This window comes from Asterias rubens, chromosome 6 (genome assembly GCF_902459465.1).
Source record: "Asterias rubens chromosome 6, eAstRub1.3, whole genome shotgun sequence".
Taxonomy (NCBI): domain Eukaryota; kingdom Metazoa; phylum Echinodermata; class Asteroidea; order Forcipulatida; family Asteriidae; genus Asterias; species Asterias rubens.
The window spans coordinates 14,083,081-14,104,775 of NC_047067.1; the positions used below are offsets into that span (position 1 = coordinate 14,083,081).

The window sequence follows — 21,695 nt, forward strand, 5'->3', positions numbered from 1 at the left end:
AGAAGTAATTTTCTACGAACTTGATTTCGAAACCTCCAATTTAGAACTTGAGGTCTCGAAATCAACCATCTAAACGCACACAATTTCATGTGACAAGGGTGTTTTTTCTTTCATTATTATCTCACAAGTTCGATGACCGATTGAGCTCAAATGTTCACAGGTTTGTTATTTTATGCATAATGTTGAGATACACTAACTGTGAAGGCTAGTTTTTGACAATTACCAATAGTGTCCACTGCCTTTAAGCAAGGGACCCTTGCCAAATTGCTCTTGTGTGAAAGGGGCTTAACTTAACAAAATTGTCAACCTTCTTTAGACCTCCAAGAATTTATTCCCAAACCCTTAATCAGACACTGAAGAAAAAATTTCCAGTGCTGCATGATTGATAAAAGTAAAATGTTATTAGCAGGGAACAAAGCCCAACAGACATCCAGGACTGATAACATTTTCGTAAATTTTTGGCCTCTCTTTTACGCCATTGATTTTTTCTTAGTACATGTTACTCTCTTTCAAAACATAGTTTGCGGAAAAATGTCATTTGTTTACAGTATCATTATGAAAATTCATTGCCACGCAATTCCTGAAACTTCCCTTAAGATATTCATTCGTACATTATCTGACCAAACAATGCTGCAAAAGCAGCTCATTGTGTTTCAAAACATTTTTGGCCTCTATTTTACACCATTTTTACACCCAAAATTGTATTTGTTATCCAGCAACATTATGAAAAATCATTGCCGTGCAATTCCCTTAACCTCCCTTAAGAAATTCATTCCTTGGATCAGAGAACACTGCAAAAGGGAAATTCTCAACGACAGCTCATTGTAATGCCAGTGTTACAATATTCAGACATTGCACAACTGGTTTGACCTTTGACATTCTGTGTCACCTGTGACCTTATGGTCAGAAAGATAAGGAGGGTGCTGTAAATTACTTAATACACAAAAGCCAGGGAATTGTAGAAGTGTGTTTATAAACCCGACCTCCCCCCTCCCCTCCACCCCCAAATGAATCCAGACAGACAACGCTCAAGGCTTCATTCAATTCAATAGTCTCGACACAAAAGGTCAATTGCAACAGCAAAGCAACAACACTATTGATATAAGGAATAAGGTGGGATTTTTTTTACCCAATCCATAAATTCGGAGAAAATGTTTCTTTCAACAGTCTATAAAACTGTGGGATAATTTGTCTTATTCTCAGCTCAACCAGGAAGTGTATAGGATAACATTTCTTTGACGTATTAATGCTTTGGGGATTACATGAGAACAGGCCTGGAATTCCATCTTTGAAAGGGCAAGGCCTTTTTTTTTTTTTTTTGCAAAGGGCACTTCCTTTGGAAAATCTTAAAGTCTATAAGAGTATTTTGAAGGGGCACCAAGCCCAAGACAAGGGCAACTAAGGATTTATTTGCAAAGAAATTTTAGCTACCTTTTTTGTTTTAATCAAGCAGACATAAAAAGGTCTAAATTCACATGAAAGTCTGATGTTCACATCCCTACAAGGGTGGATTTCACACAGGTAGGACTAGTCTTATCTCAAGTAAGGAAGAGTTACACGTCCAACCTAACTTAGGACTAGCCATACATTTCAAATCTGGTAAACAATCTCATATGAAATTCTCTAAAGCTGTGTTCGCATTTTTGTAAAGAATCACAAATTTTCTGTAGAATGACAAATTTAAATCCAATGGGAATTCATGGTAAACTGCCCTCTTTGACAACTTTGGCAACCGTGATGTAAAACTAACAGGCAAAAGAAGTCGCGGAAGACATCCATGCAGCCTTGGTAACATAACAGGGCTGCTAAAAAGTACAAGGGAACAGCTATGCCCTGTAAACCTACCGCGACCACATAAGTCCAAGTGCGAACGCAAGGTAGAATTCCACCAAAGCCAGTCACGGCAACTTTCCGCGTGGCAGCGGAAGAAAAAGTCCAATGGGAACATGGGTTAAGTTTTACAAATTTAAAAACTCACCTTAAACGAACTATGTACAAGGGTTTCATCTAGGTCGATGACTATACAGTTTTTGTGGGCGTCGATGTGTCGTAACGGTGGCAACAGGTACTTGTGAGTGGTCTGCAGAGAGAAAAGAAGGGTTACCATGGAAGAAGAGTAAAGTAACAGGAAAGTAACTATTGCTTAATACAACTGTTGCTCAAGAGGGCGCTGCACCCTGGCGAACACCCAGTTTTCTTTTCATTTGTTATCGTTGTGCGAAATGTTTGTTTTGGTAATGGTGTTTTAACGCTTCGTGATACTGTTACCTACGCTTGATTGTATTATTTTGATTATTTTTAGGTCTGTATTTTGGGGGAAAATATTTTCATGTTTACATGATGAATAAATAAATCTCATCTAATCTAATCTACTCATCTAATCTAATCTCATAAGTGGAAAAATGTGTCCTCACAGCAAATTTTAAATAAATCATTGTCATTTGTGATTCCACTCATTAAATTCTGAGTCTCGGACCTACTCTAAGACTAGAGTGCACTTTATAACAATAAAGCTGTTAGTGTGTGAAATACATGTAAGTTCCGCAACCAAACGAAGTAAGAGGTGCACACATGTTCTGTATAAGATGCACTCATTGTTTATAGTAAGCCCTTTCTATAAAAACCTCAGCCAAAAAAAAATCATTATGTAAGCATTGTCTTAAAGTATGTGTAGTTTGTTGGATCTGAAATCCTGTGTACGCTGAAATGTTTAAGGAATTTTAAAGGCAGTGTAGGGCCACTGATTTTCCGTTTCAGAAAAGTGCAAATTCCGTTTGGCAAAAACATGAATTCCGTTTCAGGCACAAAAAATTCCGTTTCATGCTTTTTTAATTAGATAAAAGGTTGTTTAATACCCAGGGACACACTTATAAAAATCAATTTGAGATAAGTTGCACTGTTGACTTCGTAAAATGTTCATTTGAACTGAATAATTTCAAAAAAATACTTTTTTTTATAATTGTGGATTATTTTGTATACTGCTGTTCTAAAAAGGTTGCACTGTGACTGCAGTATCAATGCACATGATGTGATAGACTTGATTCCAAGTCTAAAACTGCAGTTGATTCTTTGCATCAGCCACATTGTAGGCTAATGACAGGAGTGTATCCACAAGAGGGCGCTGTTTCAGCATGATCAAAGACTTGGGAACAAGTCTATGGACGTGACCATTCTCCATCCACAAACAAAATGTCAGCCATTTTGTTTTCGCTTTGGCGACAGAATGTTGACAGTTTACGGTTTTATTTTAGACCTTTCCGAGATGAAAAAACATTGTATGTGTTCTTATAGATCATAGGTAAGCTAGTTTGTGTATTATTGTTGGTAAAATAGAGGGAGAAAATGCAATTTTGGTGAACAAAAAATGTTTAAAACGTGCCGCGAATAATGCCCTTCGCTTAACCATGTTAACAACGTGTGTACATCATGTGTGTAAACATTGAGGATGGTGTGAAGTAGAACAGAATGATCCACGGTTACGATCTCGTACTTTTTAATGGTCTGATTTCTGATGCCTTTTTAGTTTAACAAAAAGAATCTTAATAAAGAATGCAATTTCAATAGTTTTGGCGTCAAGAAAAAAAAAGAAAAAAAAAAAAAATCAAATTTTCTGAAATCCCGTTTTCCGTTTCAAAGGGCGGATTCCGCGAATTCCGTCCGTTTTCCGCGATCGCGGAAAATCAGTGGCCCTAGCAGTGGATACTATTGGAAATTACTCAAAATAATTATTAGCATAAACCCTTGCACAGTAATGAGTAATGGGGAAAGGTTGATGGTATAAAACATTGTGAGAAACGGCTCCCTCTGAAGTGGAATAGTTTTCGAGAAAGTAGTAATTTTCCACGAACTTGATTTTGAGACCTCAGATTTAGAATTTAAGGTCTTGAAATCAACCATCTGAAAGCACACAACTTCGTGTGACAAGGGTGTTTTTTCTTTCATTACTATCTCGCAACTTTGATTACCAATTGAGCTCAAATTTTCACAAGTTTATTATTTTATGCATATGGTGATATACAGCAAGTGAGAAGACTGGTCTTTGACAATTACCAATAGTGTCAAGTGTCTTTAAATTTGGCCAAAGCACACTCAATAGAAATGAGGTCCTCTGAGTGTTTTCTACTTGTTACTTGTCTGGATTTTAAAAGCAATCTGGAGCATTGATATTATCTTGCAAATTTTTGTGAATTTCATCTGAAGTTATACACAAATAATTTTTGTCTTCTTTGTATTGGCTGTCGGTGCAAGTACATTTATGTATATAGTACAATGTGCAGTACAACAACTGTACTGTACATAGTACCTGTACTGTTTACATGTTGTGAATATTAATAACCATAGTAATTAGGTTATAAACTAAGGCGCCATATCTGTCAACTAAAACTAGAGGTATTTAAAAAATGCTAAAAACACCCACGTTGTTACAATAATTATAATAATAAAGTACCATCATATTACACTGAAAAAAGTAAGGTCAATACAGGGCCATATCAAAAACATTTACACATTTTTTGCCTGGATTAAAAACCCTGAACAATAATCTCTTATCAACATGTGGGGGTAGTCCTGGTACTGTAGCAAAAGTTCACGGATAATAATTGGGCCAAGTAAAATAAATAACATGTAGAGGGAGGTCCTTGTTGTTTGTTATTTTCAATTTTTGTGTTATCTTTTTCAAAAAGGCAACCATCTACATGTACATGTAAGATGACCGCCATATCGTATTTGAAGATGGTTTTATGGTTTTACGGCATGTCCTCAAATTCAGTTTAAAGTCGACACGTTCTGTGTCCATTTCGATACAAATTTTTTATTCTTTCCAAGAGTCCCTGCTTTTGCTCCAAAATTATTCTGTGTGTGTGGCATCACGCCCTGGTGCAAAGATTTATGGCAAAATGTTTCAAAGAAAATTGTGATTTTCTCAAGATCTTTGTGTTGGGAAATTGTAATATTTTAGGCCTACATGAAAGAAAGATGATGAAGCTGCTCAATAAAAATTAAGGACACATTTGAAATAGCTTCTTTTTTCGGAGCGGGCGAGGACGAGCAACATGTTATTTATTTTTCGTGGCCGTGTTGCAGTTTCTGATGCATTAAAGGGACCCTGTCATATAGCAGGTCTATAGCTGTAAAAAGAATGATGATCTCGAACCCAATCACTGCAAGCGAACGCGCGATTGAAATATCGCAAAGAGCCCCACCGTTACTATAATGTGATGTGACGGCCAGTGCGAAGAAGTGTGCAGTAACTGGGTTAGAGTTCATCAATGTACAACCAGTATGGCTGCCATGATGCCATGTGATCCTGATGGCAGTCCTCCATTCCAACAGAGCCATCCAGACAATACACACTTTCAAAAAGAAACCTGAAGACCCATCTTTTTTCAAAAATATTTCAGTAACATTCAATAGACATTGGACTTTTTAATTTTTCTTGGTCTTTGCACCGCTGGAGGATAACGAGGACAACCAAAAGGGAAATTTTGTTTTATTGTAGCAAGCGCCATGAGCACTTTTTTTGTGGATACCAGCGCTATAGAAGACGTTATTATTATTATTATTATTATTAAATAGTTTCTGGAAGAGACAATGTAATGTACATACGTACACATTCAAGAAATCAACCTAGGTGAAAATCTCAACGGGTCATATTTTCTCTTTTATTTTTGTGCACGCAAACAACGTATATAGCATGTTGTTTTGATTGCTGCCCAATCGGAATAGGCAGTGATGTCTGGTCCTGAAATGCAGCGAATATCTAGCGAGGTAACAGTCAGGGGTATGTTAATCGACTTGGATAATTGTCAAAGATTTATACATTCTCCATCTATAGGTCTTGAGTTTCATCTTTGAAAGGGCAAGGCCATTTTCATTTTGAAGGGGCATCAAGGCCAAAAACAGGGCAACAGAGGCTGGCTTTCAAGGCCTGCATGTTATTCCAGGCTTGGAACAGCACACTGTACCTTAGTAGTCATATTGATATTAATTGTTCCCCCCCCCTCCCCCCTGACGATTAATACTATCCTAGCCTAATACCTAACAACCAAACTATCCTAATGCTTTAAAATCCATTCACATGTTCTTAAAAGCACATTGATGCATACTGCTTGGTACAATACACAAAAGTTCATAGAGGTGTGTTTCAAATTGGCAACTTTTTATCTGATGTTTAAATCACATGCTCATGAGCTCAGATTCAAACTTTTCCCGACCCATAACAAACAGCAAATCAAAACTTGAATGCACTATGTACTCTGAACGTGCAGCACTTGTTTAAATACTAGTATTGGCCAAGTGTGTGTAATGTACACTGCCCGTGTACATACATGTATGTTCCTTGTTTGCACATGTAAATATGTAAGCTGGCGTTAAACCTACATTGTATAGTTCATATCCAAACACACATTTCAAAACAAATTTGGTGTACGTATTAAAGGTGTAGTTCCTTTAGGACAGGGATCTATATTTAAATTACCTCCTTAGAAGGTATAGAAATTTGCCTACAACTGCACGACTGTGTTAGAACTTGATATTGCAATGCTATAAATGTATCACTGTGTAGATTATTCATTGCAAATCAACCAGTGAGTAAATGGTGTAAAATTGGCGTACTATTCTCTTGGTTTAATTAGAAACTATTCGTGCCATCTCGATTTACTCACCCGCTCTGTTGAACAAACTTCCTTATTGAGGGAGGGTTAAAGACAGTGGACACTATTGGTAATTACTCAAAATAATTATTAGCATAAAACCTTAGTTGGTGACGAGTAATGGGGAGAGGTTGATAGTCTAAAAAATTGTGAGAAACGGCTCCCTCTGAAGTAACATAGTTTTCGAGAAAGAAGTAATTTTCCACGGATTTGATTTCGAGACCTCAGATTTAGAACTTGAGGTCTCGAAATCAACCATCTAAAAGCACACAACTTCGTCTGACGAGGGTGTTTTTTCTTTCATTATTATCTCGCAACTTCAACGACCAATTGAGCTCAAATTTCCATAGGTTTGTTATTTTATGCACATGTTGAGATACAAGTGAAGTGACTGGTCTTTGACCATTACCAATAGTGTCCAATGTCTTTAAGAGCGAGATAGCAGTAGACATTTCTTTTTAAAAGGTACTACTCCTAAACAATATTTTAAAACTGTTGTCTGTTTACTTGTTTTATAGTTGTGGTTTTTTTTGCAACTTAATAATACATTTACACTATACACCTTTATTATAACCAGTTTTGTTTGTGATCGTGGCTTTTTATTTTTTTCACATAGTGCTTGCACTCTATATGGTGTATAAAAACATTCATTATTTTGTTTACTGATTTACTGTATTTGTTGTGATTGAATACAGCATTTTGAGATTGCATGTCAAATTTAAAATGAAGAATAAACAATTATTATTTGTGTAAATCAGTGTCAAATTGCTCAGTAACATCAGGGCCCTGTATCATGAAGCCTGTACACAAGCACAAAACTTGCTTGGCACAGAAAATATTGCTTAACAGCCTGTACACAGGCACAAAACTTGCTTGGCACAGAGAATATTGCTTAACAGAAACGGTCAACCAGCCAAAATTACATTAACTTTACATTGTTGTGCCTGGTGTCCCACTCAATTTTTGCTCAGCTAAGCAATTAGTCAAGCAGTACTTTCTTAAATTGGGCCCTGGTAAAAGAATGTACCCTGCTACAGTCCGCCTATGGTTAGCCGTTTCAGCAGTCAAAACAAATCTAAAAAATTCTGAATATTTCACCACTCGCACGCCACTTAAAACTCGCACTGCATAGTCCACATAGGAATCCGATTCATAAAACTGTCGTAACCAATGAAGTATGGGTTGAATTTGGCCCTTGGATTAACCACTGGCCAATGACCGAAATGGTTAATGGTTACGACCGCCAAAACGCAATCCCTAGATTTCACCACGGGTGACGGCGTTGAGTGTGGAATTTGATTGATACGCATAAGGGTTTGCATGTTTATTTTTAATGAACTGGGGAAAACGTGATAATTTGGGCTTTTACATGTATACGGGTATTTGGGAAGCTGTGAAACCATTGTGTACATGTACGGTGCTTTAATTCCTTTGTTATGGTGATTATGAATCAAGAAAATGACAACACTATAAACAGGGTGATGATTTTAAGTGATGTGAAAGTGCATTGTGCAAGATTGTTATTTGTTAAAACACACACTACTCTTCCCTCACTAAAGGGACGATAAATGCTGGCTGTTTGGTCGAACCCATTATAGTAAAGAGAGAAAAAAATCACTACATAAATGTTTCTGACCGGTGCTTTGAATGGTTCTATTCCAGATACTGTGCTAAAATTTGGTGTCTAATTCTTTAAAAATCACACCCCCCCCACAAAAAAATTAAGCGTCATCAGCTTAGCGTTTACAATTGTTCAAACAAATGAGCAAATAGAATTAGCTGTTGCTTACCGCTTACCAACCAAAATGACCTACCTGTACATTATTGGTATCAATGCACAAATGGTTATTGACTTCCTCTTGTGTTTTTTTTTTTGTCTTCTTCATATAATATACACTGTCATAACAAATTGTTCTTGATGAGGTTGACATGCTCTTTCTTTCCGTCTTTTGTTCTTCCTTTTACCCAAGTTTTTGTTAACCTCTTTATAGCGCTGAGTGACAAGAACACAAAAGCAAATCCATCTTTGCGCATCAAGTAAAATTACATTGAGTAAATGAATCCCTCGTGAAATTAGCAAGCAAATCCCGACAGTATCTGATTCTACACTCAAAACATGGCTACGCTTGGTATCGTCCCATGTTAACCTTATGTTGATTTCCTGCTGACTGCATGAGTCCAATTTACAGGGCTATTTTTACCAGCTTTAAAACTAGGTACCTACAGAACATGTACATGTAGATCATGGGGACACTTAAAGGCACTGGACACACCTTTGGTAGGCCAAATTGTCAAAGACCGGTATTCTCACTTGGTGTATCCCAACATTTACGCATAAAATAACAAATCTGTGAACATTTTTACTCAACTGGTCATCGGATGCGCAAGAGGATATTGAAAGAAGAAAAACCTTTGTTACTCCAATTTGTGTGCTTTCAGATGCCTAATTAAAAGCTTTAGGTCTGTCTTTTAATTTAATATTTGAGACCCAAAACTACGTCACTTAAGAGGGAGCCGTTTCTCACAATGTTTAATACTATCAACAGCTCTCCATTACTCGTTACCATGTAAGTTCTTATGCTAACAACTATTTTGAGTATTTACCAATAGTGTCCAGTGCCTTTAAAGATTGTATCATTTTGCAATCCCCCCCCCCCCCCTTCTTGCAAACAGCCAGCACTAGATTTTTATGAAAAAATATAATACATGTGACCACCTACCGGACAGGGGACATAGCTTGATGCAGGCTCATGCAGCTGAAATAGAGCAAATGTATACAAAGTGAAGGAGTCAAGCACAGCGAACTGACACGGAATTAGCGACAAGAATGGGACATACATTACAACACACACAGACAGTATACACACGCACTCACATTCACATGTACTGATGGGAGGTGCAATGAATTTCAGAGTCACAGGCAACACAGAATGCTGTGAAAATTGGAACATCAAAAGCTGTCGGGTGGTGGGGGGGGGGGAGCTGGGGGAGGCGGGGGTGTGTACTAGTAGGAGACTTTGATAGAGCGGTAGCATCAAAAGCACATTATTTTTCTCGGACGGCTGCTGCTCAAGTTAAGTGCTTGGAAAAGGTTACAATTTGCCAGAATTCAATTTGAGTTCCTCTCGGACATTCTTAGACATGATGCACTGATACTACACTGAAGTATCGAAGGCGATTGCCTCCATGCCCCCTCATAGGGTGCCCTTAACCAAGGAGAAAATGCCTTGGTGCCCTTGCTCTTTCAAAACGACGCATACAGGAGTATGCGTAACTGTTTCACTGGGGCTTTCAGGAAGATCATTAACATTTTGAACAAGATTTTCTCAAATTTTAAAAAGATATCACAAAAAGGGTTCGTCTTTTTAATATATTCGCATATTCATTCATTATGCAGATGTGTACAATAGGACGGATCGGTGCAAACATAAAGCACTGCCCATACATAATACAACAGGTCTAAAAGTCAATAAATAAATTTGATGTGAGCTTTTAATGCATCGACAAATGGCAGTTCAGTACTCACTCTGCATTAATTAATGTTTGACATAAATATCATCATACCTAACCACAATCAGCAAAAGTACGCTCAACTCTTTGGTGAATTTATTTCGGCCATTTCTTTTTGTACCAACTTGGTAAAGACATTTGCACAAAAAAAATCAGCCATTGGGCAGTAAAAGGTGTTGATCTCGCAAATGATTAATTTGAGATTAAAAAAGCCAAAATAATCTTGAAAATGAAAAACAGGAATTTTTTTTTTTTTTTTGTACGGGCATTCTAGACCTTAACTTTAAAATTTGATTGCTTGAGTATCTACATGTATCTTGTGGTTTAAAAAAAAACTACTGTGCAGTCTAGGGCAGTCTAAATGGTTTTATCTTGATGTTTGTTTTTGTTTTATTTGGTGCAACGTATCGGCCTAATATGCAAGCTTGTTCAACTCTGCGCTACCGTGGAAAATAAAAATTATGCAGCTTTGTCGTAAACTTGGTTAGTTAACACTTTGCGACACTGCTTCAGTGGAATAGACCCTATGTGCTCAGTATGCAGCAGCTGCCACAAATCTGGGTGATAACGGTAGTTTACCATGCATGGTTTGGGTGAATGAATTGCAGTTACATGTACATGTTGTAGAATAATGAAGAGTTAATACATCATGGTATACATACATGTACATGCAAATAAAAACCAAAACAAATGGTCTTGACTGGGAAGGAGTTCTACACAATTTGGAATCTTATCTTTAAGGAGACAGAATGCCCCATTCTTTTGAAATATGTTCAATGACATAATATTTACATCGAACATGAAGAGGTAATAAACAATAATCAAACTAGAGTCAATGCAAACAGACCAAACAAATGGCAAGGCCTATCCGTGTTCAGGTCTTGAAATCTTGTTCTTGAAGGGGCACAAAAACAATTCCCTGGCAGAGGGGCTTACTTCTATGAGGACAATTTTAATTTGTAATTGGAACATTGCAAATGGCACCATCGCAAAAAGCACAGGGCACCCTGAAAATTGGTGTGGACGCTATGGGTTATTTTTCAGGAATGCGGGTTTACGCATGAAAAAAAAAAAACAGCTGCCCAAGTCAAGCAATTCTTGGATTGACTTTTGAATATAGTGTAAGTATGTGACTGTTGCTGCAGGCTAATGATTCAAACACACAGCTTCAAAATGGCTTCCAGAGCACAATTCAAACTGCTTAAGTAACATTTTTCAAACCTAGAGCAAGTTCAAGTGCACACCGTGGTTAACTTAAGGTTGACTATTTTGACTCAAACCCAGGCTAGCCTACCATTGGTTGACTAGTGTGATCGACCATTTGGAACCAGCCTGATGACCATGGTTTCTGGTCCCAATAGCCTGTTCCATGCTAACATGTGTAAAGTGCAAAGGGGAACCAGTGAGTGTTGAACACCGTCGCACCTATTGTTGACTAGACTTCCATATGAGTCGTAGAGTGAGTGCATTACTGCGCATGTATGTTGCCGGTCAGTAGTCGACTAAACTTGCGCACTCGAACTTGCTCCAAGATGTACCCCAAAAAACAAGGTCTTGGAAGCGCCAAAAATGGAACCTTGCAACTCCTACCCTTACCTTTTGTCCATTTTCCTCAGGAGGTGCAACTGGGGTGGGCGGCGTTCGACTCGTTGATCCGAAACAGCAGAAGAATGAACTTAGTACATGTAAGCTTCTACTTCTAGGTTTCCTTGCTGTTGTTTGTGCTGGGGAGGGAAAAGAAAGGATAATATAAAGTCATGAAAACTTTCACAAAGCATTTAATAATCAAACCAAATCTTTAGCAAACTTGCTCATCACCAGAAGGTTGGCATGCCTTTTTGTGTGCTTACCGTTAGCAGTGCTATAAAAATTGAAACTCGGGAAGTAAGCACAAAATCAACACTTTAAGCATTTCTATGAAATTGGGCCAAGTTCAATTAAAGGCACTGGACACTGTTGGTAAAAACTCTTGAAAAATAATTGTTAGCATAAAAACTTACTTGGGTAACAAGCAATTGAGAGCTGTTAGAAGTATAAAACATTGTGAGAAACAGCTCCCTCTGAAGTATATTATATATACAGTGGTTCTCAAGAAAAAAAGTAATTTCTCACTAAAATATTTTAATTGAATTTGATCCCTCAGCTGAGGTCTCAAATTCAAGCATCTGAAAGCATGCAACGTGTGCGACACGGGCGTTTTTTTCTTCCATTATTCTCTAGCAACTTTGACGACCAATTAGGTTCATATTTTCACAGATTTGTTATAATACACCAAGTGAGAAGACTGGTCCTTGACAATGTCTTTAAACTTATTCGAGATGAATCACCTTTCCAACCCCCAGCTCAACCCAACCCCCTAGAATCATCAAGGAAAAACTAAGCTCCCCATGAAAAAAAAGGTTAATTACAATATCATATGTAACGCATTCATTATCATATCAACATATCTGCAGTCAACTGATAAAGAACTCAAGCATGACCAGCACATAAAAAAAACACTGTGTCACCATAGAGAAAGGAAACAAGTTTTCAAGATGCTAAATCACTAATCCAAAGTTGCTATGCATCATGTGCACACAAAGAGCCAACTTTTAACAGGTCTCCGCACACTCCTTGGAGTGTACAACATGCAAGGACATGTACTGTTAGCTGCCAGTTGTTGTGACATTTTTAGGGGACAGTCTTTTGTAAAAGTCCTTGCGCTATCATCACCAGTTCAAATTCCACATTGTAGTGTACAATGTTCGGGGCCCCATGTACAACAAATAGAATGAAGCTTATGACAATATTGGCATGGTCACCTTGTAGTTTATAACTGCCTATTATTAATGTGGGCTATGGGCTTACCAACCACAAACCACAGGAATTGTACACATTATAGGCCTACCACTCAACAGGTATGTGAACACAACAATAATCAAGTACCCCTGCCCAGCCATGCCAAGGCAACCAGCCAAGGCTGTTATGTAATTGTGTTCAACCAGTACAACAGTTCCATGGTTCCCTATGGTACTACGTATGGTGAAAACTGTCCAGCAAGTTGTTGACATCAAACAAAAATTCTGTATTTTGGACAATTATTCTGTATTTGTCAGACTCGGAAGTTAAACACATTAGAATCTATGCGAATCCCTCGTTGAGATGTGCTCTGCATATTTTGTATTGATTTGCATATTAATAAGGCCTGTGCCGGCTACACAGTTAAACGCCTGATCATCCGATTAGGCCTACATAGTTACATTTGTATGGTTCGGATAATCCTAGAAAAAGTCACTATAAAGGCCATGAAGCGCAGACAACATAATTTTACAGTATTTAATGCAACATTTGTTTACCTCTTGATTTTGTTATGCTTGCTATGTTTTTTTCATGGAGTGATCGCTCAAAGTCAAAATGCTGTAATGAAGAAGCAATGGTTTTTTATCAAGGTCTTGCAATATAAATTTATTTTGAAACTCTAAATTGTTTCTGAAATGGACGGTTATACACGGCTTACAAAAATACCCCTAAATGCCAGGCTTACTTTATATGCACTGAACCAGGCCTTAGCTAAGCCAAACGCTTGGTGAGTAGTGCTGGGCGAATAGTGAAATTTTGATATTCGGATACCGCTGCCCAACTATCCGAAATTAACCGGATCTTCGAATATTTTTTATAGAGGGCGCTGTTCGTTTGTGAATGAGATCTTACGGGCGGATTTATACTAGTTTTAGACAGTGTCACTCGGTTCATTCATAAAAATAACCGGATCTAATTTAAAGATGGCGATTTGCTTTTTCTTTTGATCGTGATTGACTCTACGTGAAGGAAAACTTTCGTAATCTTTGAACAAATTACGTCAGAAATGTCATTGTTTTAACTCTTCACGGAGGTGAGCATAGTTAAATACTTAATTTATGCTGTTTTATGCTGTCCTAATAGAAGTTTCATAAGGATTCAGACAAAACATTCCTATCAGTTGTCGCCCGACGTCCGCAGATATTCAGATATTAAAAGAATATCCAGTTACTTGGTTGTAATTACAGAACTATCCGGTTTATAAACAGCTATTCGCGCGCTATGCGGATATCCAGTTAAGAAAAAAAAGGCATTCGCGGTTACGGATAGGAAAACCTATTCACCATTAACCGGATATTCAAATAATTCGCCCAGTCCTATTGGTGAGACCCAAAAATATCTTGTTCTATGTGTTGATATTATGTATTTTTAAAAGGTGGATATAATTTCCACTGAAAACTACAGTAATCTGTGGAGCATCATTAAAGCATCCTGATAACAATCCTTCCTTCACCCAATTGTTCACACAACTGCTACATGTATACCAAGAAAAAACAATGGGCACAATCCTTGATCAGAAGATCTCTCCAACAAATGCCTTTTCTGTATATTTTGAATAGGCTTGGAATGATGCATTCACAGAATTGCATAAGCCACGCTCTATACCTTTAAAGGGGCTGTCTTGTCATGATTAAAGCAGGCCTGTGGCTGTATAACGTAAAATAACAATAAAATAACAGCGCGCGGGCTCTCCGTAGATCAGGGATGTGATAGGCTGTTGACTATGAGCACAAAGCGTGAACGCTTGCGAGCGCAAAGCATGACAGCTTGCGAGCGCGCAACCTTCCGAGAGCGAAGCCCGCTCAACATACATTTATCTTTGGTTTGAAAGCCCTACTCTGCAATCTGGGGTGCTCCATATAGTTTTATCTTCATTTTATTATAAATTGGATCTTATTTATAAAAATATATAAATAAATAAATAATAATTATTTTCTTATTTTGGGGGGGGGGGGGGTGGTGGTAAAAAAATTGATTTTTGGTTAAAAATGTAGAAATCACATGATCCCTCATAGATGATACCGAGTGAGGTGTGCGCGTGTGCAGTAACTGGATGAGAGTTAATATTTACATGTACAGCCATAGGAATGCTTTGACCATGACGACATAGCCCCTTTAATTCTTGTTTACCCACTGTGCCAGCAAGCCACAGCTGCGGCCACAGTTGATACTTTTTGTGTGTGTGGTCCCCAATGTCATCAATCACTGGAAAATTCATTCAGTTCAACGAACTATACTGGAAGATTTACACTTGAGCAAAATTATTTTAGCTTTAAAGACAGTGGACACTATTGGTAATTGTCAAAGACCAGTCTTCTCACTTGGTGTATCTCATTCTCAACAAATGCATAAAATAACAAACCTGTGAAAAATTGAGCTCAATTGGTCATCAGAGTTGCGAGATAACTATGCAAGACAAAAACACCCTTGTCACACGAAGTTGTGTGCGTTTAGATAGTTGATTTCGAGACCTCAAATCTAAACTTGAGGTCTCGAAATCAAATTCGTGGAAAATTACTTCGAAAAACTACTCCACTTCAGAGGCAGCCGTTTCTCACAATGTTTTATACTACAACCTCTCCCCATTACTCGCTACCAAGTAAGGTTTTATGCTAATAATTATTTTGAGTATTTACCAATAGTGTCCACTGCCTTTAACACACAAAAAAATGAAACTTCTGAGTTGGACACAACTGACCGAGGAACCTTTTCCTTTTAAAGGTACATTGCCATGAACAGGGTCACCGTAAGTTGTTTGTCAACGTAATGCTTATTTAATATTTATAGGCAAAATTGTGAAGAAACATAATAAAAGTCACATGTGAAAGTTCCAGTTGAATACTTTGCCAACTTGCTACGAAAAAAAAAAAATGTCACAATATTTTTATTAAATGTTGAATCATCCATGTATAGCAAGGTGACTCTGTACACAGCATTTTACACAGAAATCTGAGAAACAAACGATTCATGAATGAATCGTTTCAGATTCAAAAGTTTTATCAAAGGGGCAATCAATGGGGCATTTCAGACAAAATAATTTCTCAGGATGGTTGTTATCCTCTACCACTATCATATTTTCAAAGCTTTTAGTTCAGAAATTAAACAATTTGTTTTTACGGGGTCATTAGCACATGTTGAACCTACCTTTAATAAAGCCACTCCTTCTACTAAATTTCCCCAAGGGCCTCTTCTTGGCGCCCCAGGGCCTCTTCTTGGCGCCCCAAAAACATCAAACCCAAACCATCGCCCAAAAAAAGTCTTCTCCTCCCGATCAAAGCTCTTCCCCCAACAACTTTCTGAATAGAAATGTCTCACTAAAACTATTGACAACAACAATTACAGCATTGCTGGAAAATACACAATACCATTGAGCTTTATTACAGCCTGGTCTACATTTTGTGGGACAGAAAGTCACCCAGGCCTAACGCTGTCAATATGTGGTGGAGTACATGTATTTTACATGTACTTCTGTGGTTTTCTGTTCCTGCTTTGTTATTTCCTACAAAATCTGGTTAAGAAGCTTATGAATAAAATAAACTTGTTTGTCGTACTCCATATTGGAAGATTGCATGTAGTGGTATTTCTCATATACCCACATTATGTGCAAGCATTTTTCTACCCAGCCCAGATTATTATTTGTAAAACTCTAAATTAATTTTCAGTTTAGTTTGATTGCATTGTTGTTTGTTTGTTGTTTCTTCTCACACTAAGAACCACCCTGCTTAAAATTAACTGACAAATTGGAGAGTAAAAAATAACAGAAATTGTATTTCAACTTGGGTATCATTTCATGCAGCCATACTTTGAATAGTACATTCTTAATGAATTGGACGAGCAAACCTCTGAAGAGTTTGTCTCAATCAGACAGGAAGTGTTGTTCATAAACTGACACAGGTGAAAATGCATCAAAAGTTGAACGCATAAAACAAACATCCTGGAATGTGTTATTTAATTTGATTTTAACAATACAAATTGTTATCACAGGTGTTATTTAATTATTTGTAGTACTTTTAAGTAACCTTACTTTCAACTGTCTACTTATAGGGCTTTACACGTATGTTTAATTATTTTTCAAAAAATCTTTCATAGTACTTGTGCTTTTCAGAAGCAAGTGTTAAAGTCTTTATAAACAAATTGTTTAATTAGGTAATTTATTTTGAATGTGCTCACTCAATCTTTGTTTTAAAATAAAGGTTTAACATTTTTGTAGTTTTTTAACCCAAAAGAAGGAACACTTGACAGTGGTCCTACTAGGATTAAGTAATTTATAACAGTAACATTCAAAAATACCACAAACAAAATTATACTATTGCATGGCCAAAAAAACAACCATCAGGAAAACTATAGGCTACTGATGTGGTGAGGTGCCTGGTGATTGATGTGGCCTTAACCAGGTCAACAATAAAGGTGTTATGTTTCTCTGTTGTTAAAAACAATCAACACAACAAAACCACAAGAGCAGAGACAATGTAACACTGACAGTTATATGGTAATATGGTACACTAGTTTTAATGCTCCACTTGTGCTTAAAGGTGATGTCATGTCATGGTGTAGTTTTTTGTCATGTAATGTTGATTTATTGGCAGTAAAGTTCTCAAGAAATACATACAATGTTATGTATAAGCTTGGGCGATATCGATTTATTTTATTCACGATATATCGCCGACAATATATCGCGATATTCGATATAATCGCGATTAATGAAATTTGACATCATCAGTCTTAAAACTCCAAGTGAAAGTTGTAGAAGAGACAGTCCTAGCATAAGAGAGGTGTTCTAATGACCTATTCTTCTGGTTTTACTCCAAACCAATGGGGTGCAAGATGTCTCAGCTAGCAAATACATCGCGAAATTTAATCAACATATCGATATATCGCGGTTATCGCGATATATCGCGATATATCGATATTTTGATTAAAACCAAATCCATCCGATATCGAAATCGTGTCCAAATTAACATCGCGATATTGGATAATATCGTGATATCCCCCAAGCTTATGTATGTACACAATAAAGGTCTGTGAACGATTCAGTTGTAGAAAGTGTCTACTTGTTGAGAAAACAACTCAAAATACTGTCACGTTTTCATCAAGAACGTCAAATCAATCCATGTTTAGCGGAGAGCAGCATGTCCGGCCATATTGAGGCAGCATACAACATGGAACGTCAAAAAGTCACCTACAGACGATCTTTGGAGATTCAAACTTGTGACATACTTTTAATGATTTCTATAAAAAACTAATTACAGGGAGCACCTCAGACAAAATAATTTTGCAGGATGCTTGCTACCATTCCCATCTCTAGGAATAGACATTTAGGGGGGAAGTATGACCCCACTTTCAAAAACTGAATTTAAACTTATTGTACTGAACTATAAATGATTTCTTTTTTGAAGTAAACTTACAGACTTGATGCTGCAGTTTTGAACAGTGAAACATTCGAACATAGCACCGTCGCCTGATACAGACTCCTCGACTAGATAAAGTCCATATCACACCCAACCTCACCTAATAACTTATAGTGCAACATATTTTAAGGGAATTTAAAATAATGTATTACATTCCTAGAAGATTAAGAAAAGTGTTTAGTACATACAATTCCGAGTCACCAGGATAGAAACAAAAAAGGGAACACATTCGAAGAACTTGTCAATTGACAGGCGCCATATGTTTGAAGATTTGTGGTGTCCTCGTAGAAAATAGCTCGCCATTGGATGCAAAACACTCATGCGCGGCCGGTGTAAAAGAACAGTCAGCCGGGTCATCAATGCGTGCAACAGATCACTTGACCACCTGAGTGCCCACATACATGTAAGCACTGTCATGATGAGCAGCCAATGTTGTAACTGGAGACCAGTTTTAGTGGTGGGCTTTCTAAATCCAATTTAGTCCACCATGGGCGAGCGGTTTAACAAAATTATTCATGTTTAGATATGGGGCCATCATTGCTATTCAAAGTGCAATCTGTGAGATATCTGTGCTGGGCAGCATAGTATATTTTGCTCAAAGTGCTGACTGAAATTTGTAGTTTTGGGGAGGCCTGCCCGGCGGCACCGCCCACCATGGCTGCAACACTGGTCATGAGTGTCATCATGATCAAAGTAAGCCTGTGGCTGTAAGAACTTCCACCCGGTTACTACACGTGTGCCCTCCATAAATAAAGGGAGGGGGCGCATGCAGTAACGGCGTAAGAGTTCATAGTTTCTTTGTACAGCCCTAGGCCTGCTTTGGACTGAAACCAACTTCTGTTCCTGAATGAAAGAAACAAATTTATCAAACCTGCCAAAAGAAATTGTTTTTAGCAATAATTACATCAACTTTTGCAACCGCGTAGTCCATACTAAACTAGTTGCGATAATGTAACCCTCCTCCCGGAGGATTACTTTCCCTTATCGCAACTAAATACTAACCATGCTAAATTAATAAGCAGGCTGTAATAAATCAAATAAAAGACACTAGGCCAAGTGCCTACCGATGGGCACCAATGTGTTGTGTCTTATCACTCGTATCGTACAATGTTGTAAGGTCTAGGAATAGGATTCGTTGTACGTAGGAAGAACCAGTTTACAATACATGGGATGGAACCACACCAAAAGTCTATACTTTGGCTTAAAATAACACCATTTCTCCACATAATCAAAGTCAATTATTAAAGTTGAAGACAGAATTAACTTTAATATAACTATCCTATTAACCAAGCTCCATAAAACCATGGATGTATATAGAACCTACAATCATGAGTGTTGATTGACCATCGGAAAATAAAACGACCATCAGTAAAGCCTTCGACCGAGTTCCACACCAGAGGTTACTGACGAAACTACGATCACATGGGATAGGTGATTCAACTGCTGCTTGGATTGAGGCATGGCTGTCTGACAGACAACAAACATGAACATCCATGAATGTAGGCCTACTCAATCTTTTCATTTCATACACATATGTCCTGCCTAAACCTCGAAAAGATACACTGACTGGTACTAGCCTAAACAATGAATTACTAGACTACTCAATAAGTGGGTCATTAACAATCACCGTGTGTTGTCTAAAAAAACAATTTCAGCGAGGGACGAACTATCAAAATTCGAAAACAATTTATGTGAACCACACACGGACACGATCTTCCGATTTTTGGAAACATCACAAAAACTCACCCGAATCTGCAGTAGGGAAGGTATTCAAGGGCTCCTCATCCCGATTGACTTGAGTAATAATGGACGTATTGTCCATCTAGGTTGCCGTGGCTTCACTGCCCCTCCAAGACACATAAAATTCCAACGAAATTGAAGAGAAAACAAGGAATAAACTTCCAAGATGGATGCTCAGGTCAACCTACCCATGAAAGATACTACTGATTTTATATCGACGGTTTCTAATGTCCTTCGCCGGATGTAAATAAACCGTGTATGTGTTCTTTTCTAGGGGCAAAAGCCTTGCACATACAATATTAAGAGCATTATTTCATATCATCTGCAGTAAACATAATTCCTAGTGTAAATTTAGTTGTTATCGGGTAACGAATCGGAAGAAATGTGTAAAGCTATTTTTTAGCGCCAAAACAAAACTTGGGGCTACTAGAAACCACCAATCTCGCACATTGACATTTTGCTGTGATAAAAATGTTGACCTCGAAAACCTGATTTGAAAGACGCCCTCACTCGACAAAGGTTGTTGTTTAACTGGATGGAACGGTTCGCGTATGCGTGTGTGTGTGGGGGGGGGGGGGGCTATACACATTTATTTTATAACAAAACAAAATAATAATAATAAAACAAATTTAGAGGAGTGAATTTTGAAAGAGACCGAAATCTTCAAGAGGGCGCTCGTTGCAGTGACTTCATGCATATCCCGCTTTAGTGAAAACAAAATAACCAAGGGTTCATGTTTTGTGATGTGCATGGTCATGGGCTTAGGCATGCTCAGCAATCGAACAAAACAAAGGTATTTAGACACCGGTAGGAATGAGCGTGGGAGGAACAATTAATTTTTCTTCCACGGACTGAGCGACACTTCCCAAACATTTTTCGGAGATAAAGAGGGTTTGTTTTGCACCTTTTACCCATTGTTGTTTAATGTTGTTTGCATGTCCAGGTATTGCCTGGGTTAATTTCAGGTTTTTTGTTCGTCTGTATAGTTTTATCATTTCTGTTTACATCTACTATTGAGAATTGACAAATCGGCAAGACCTATTAAGGATTGTTGACAATTGTATTATCATGCCCCTCATAGTAGACACATACAAATCCGATCTGGGTTTTCTTCGTGGTAGCCACTCGGCTCAAATAGCCTGAGTAGCGCCCTCTTGTGGCTTAACCTCCGTTTAAGATTGCGAGTTTATAGGACGTGTGACATCATTGGTAGTATAGCTAGCTGATGAAGATAATAACCGCGATTTCAAACTTGAAATCAAGTCCAGTACCTCCTGACCAATTTTTACTCACAAACACCCCTTTTTGGCACCCCACTGCATGGAAATTTCCCAAAAAATCAGGACAGTTATCGAGTGAAATTTTGACTCAATATTGGTCATCGAAGCTGCAAGAAATTGAAGAATCCTTTATTGCACAAGATTTGTGTGATTTCAGATGCCGAAAGTTTTTGTTACATTTTCCCCTTTCTCAAAAACTTCATTACTTCAGAGGGAGCCGTTTCTCAGAATGTATACACTATCAACAACTCCACATTGCTATTATCAAG

General features: G+C 37.7%; 1 protein-coding gene across 1 annotated transcript in view; it reads right to left on the minus strand.

Annotated features, from left to right (window-relative positions):
- LOC117291738 (carboxy-terminal domain RNA polymerase II polypeptide A small phosphatase 1-like) overlaps positions 1–20,625 on the minus strand; it is a 40,363-nt gene extending 19,738 nt beyond the window's left edge. The window contains exons 1-4 of the mRNA XM_033773610.1: positions 20,153–20,625; positions 11,757–11,884; positions 9,371–9,406; positions 1,979–2,080 (exon numbers count right to left, since the gene is read on the minus strand). Coding sequence (XP_033629501.1) covers positions 1,979–2,080; positions 9,371–9,406; positions 11,757–11,884; positions 20,153–20,228 — 342 coding nt within the window. The 5' untranslated portion in view covers positions 20,229–20,625. The remainder of the gene's footprint in view (positions 1–1,978; positions 2,081–9,370; positions 9,407–11,756; positions 11,885–20,152) is intronic.
- Between the last annotated feature and the right edge of the window lie 1,070 nt (positions 20,626–21,695).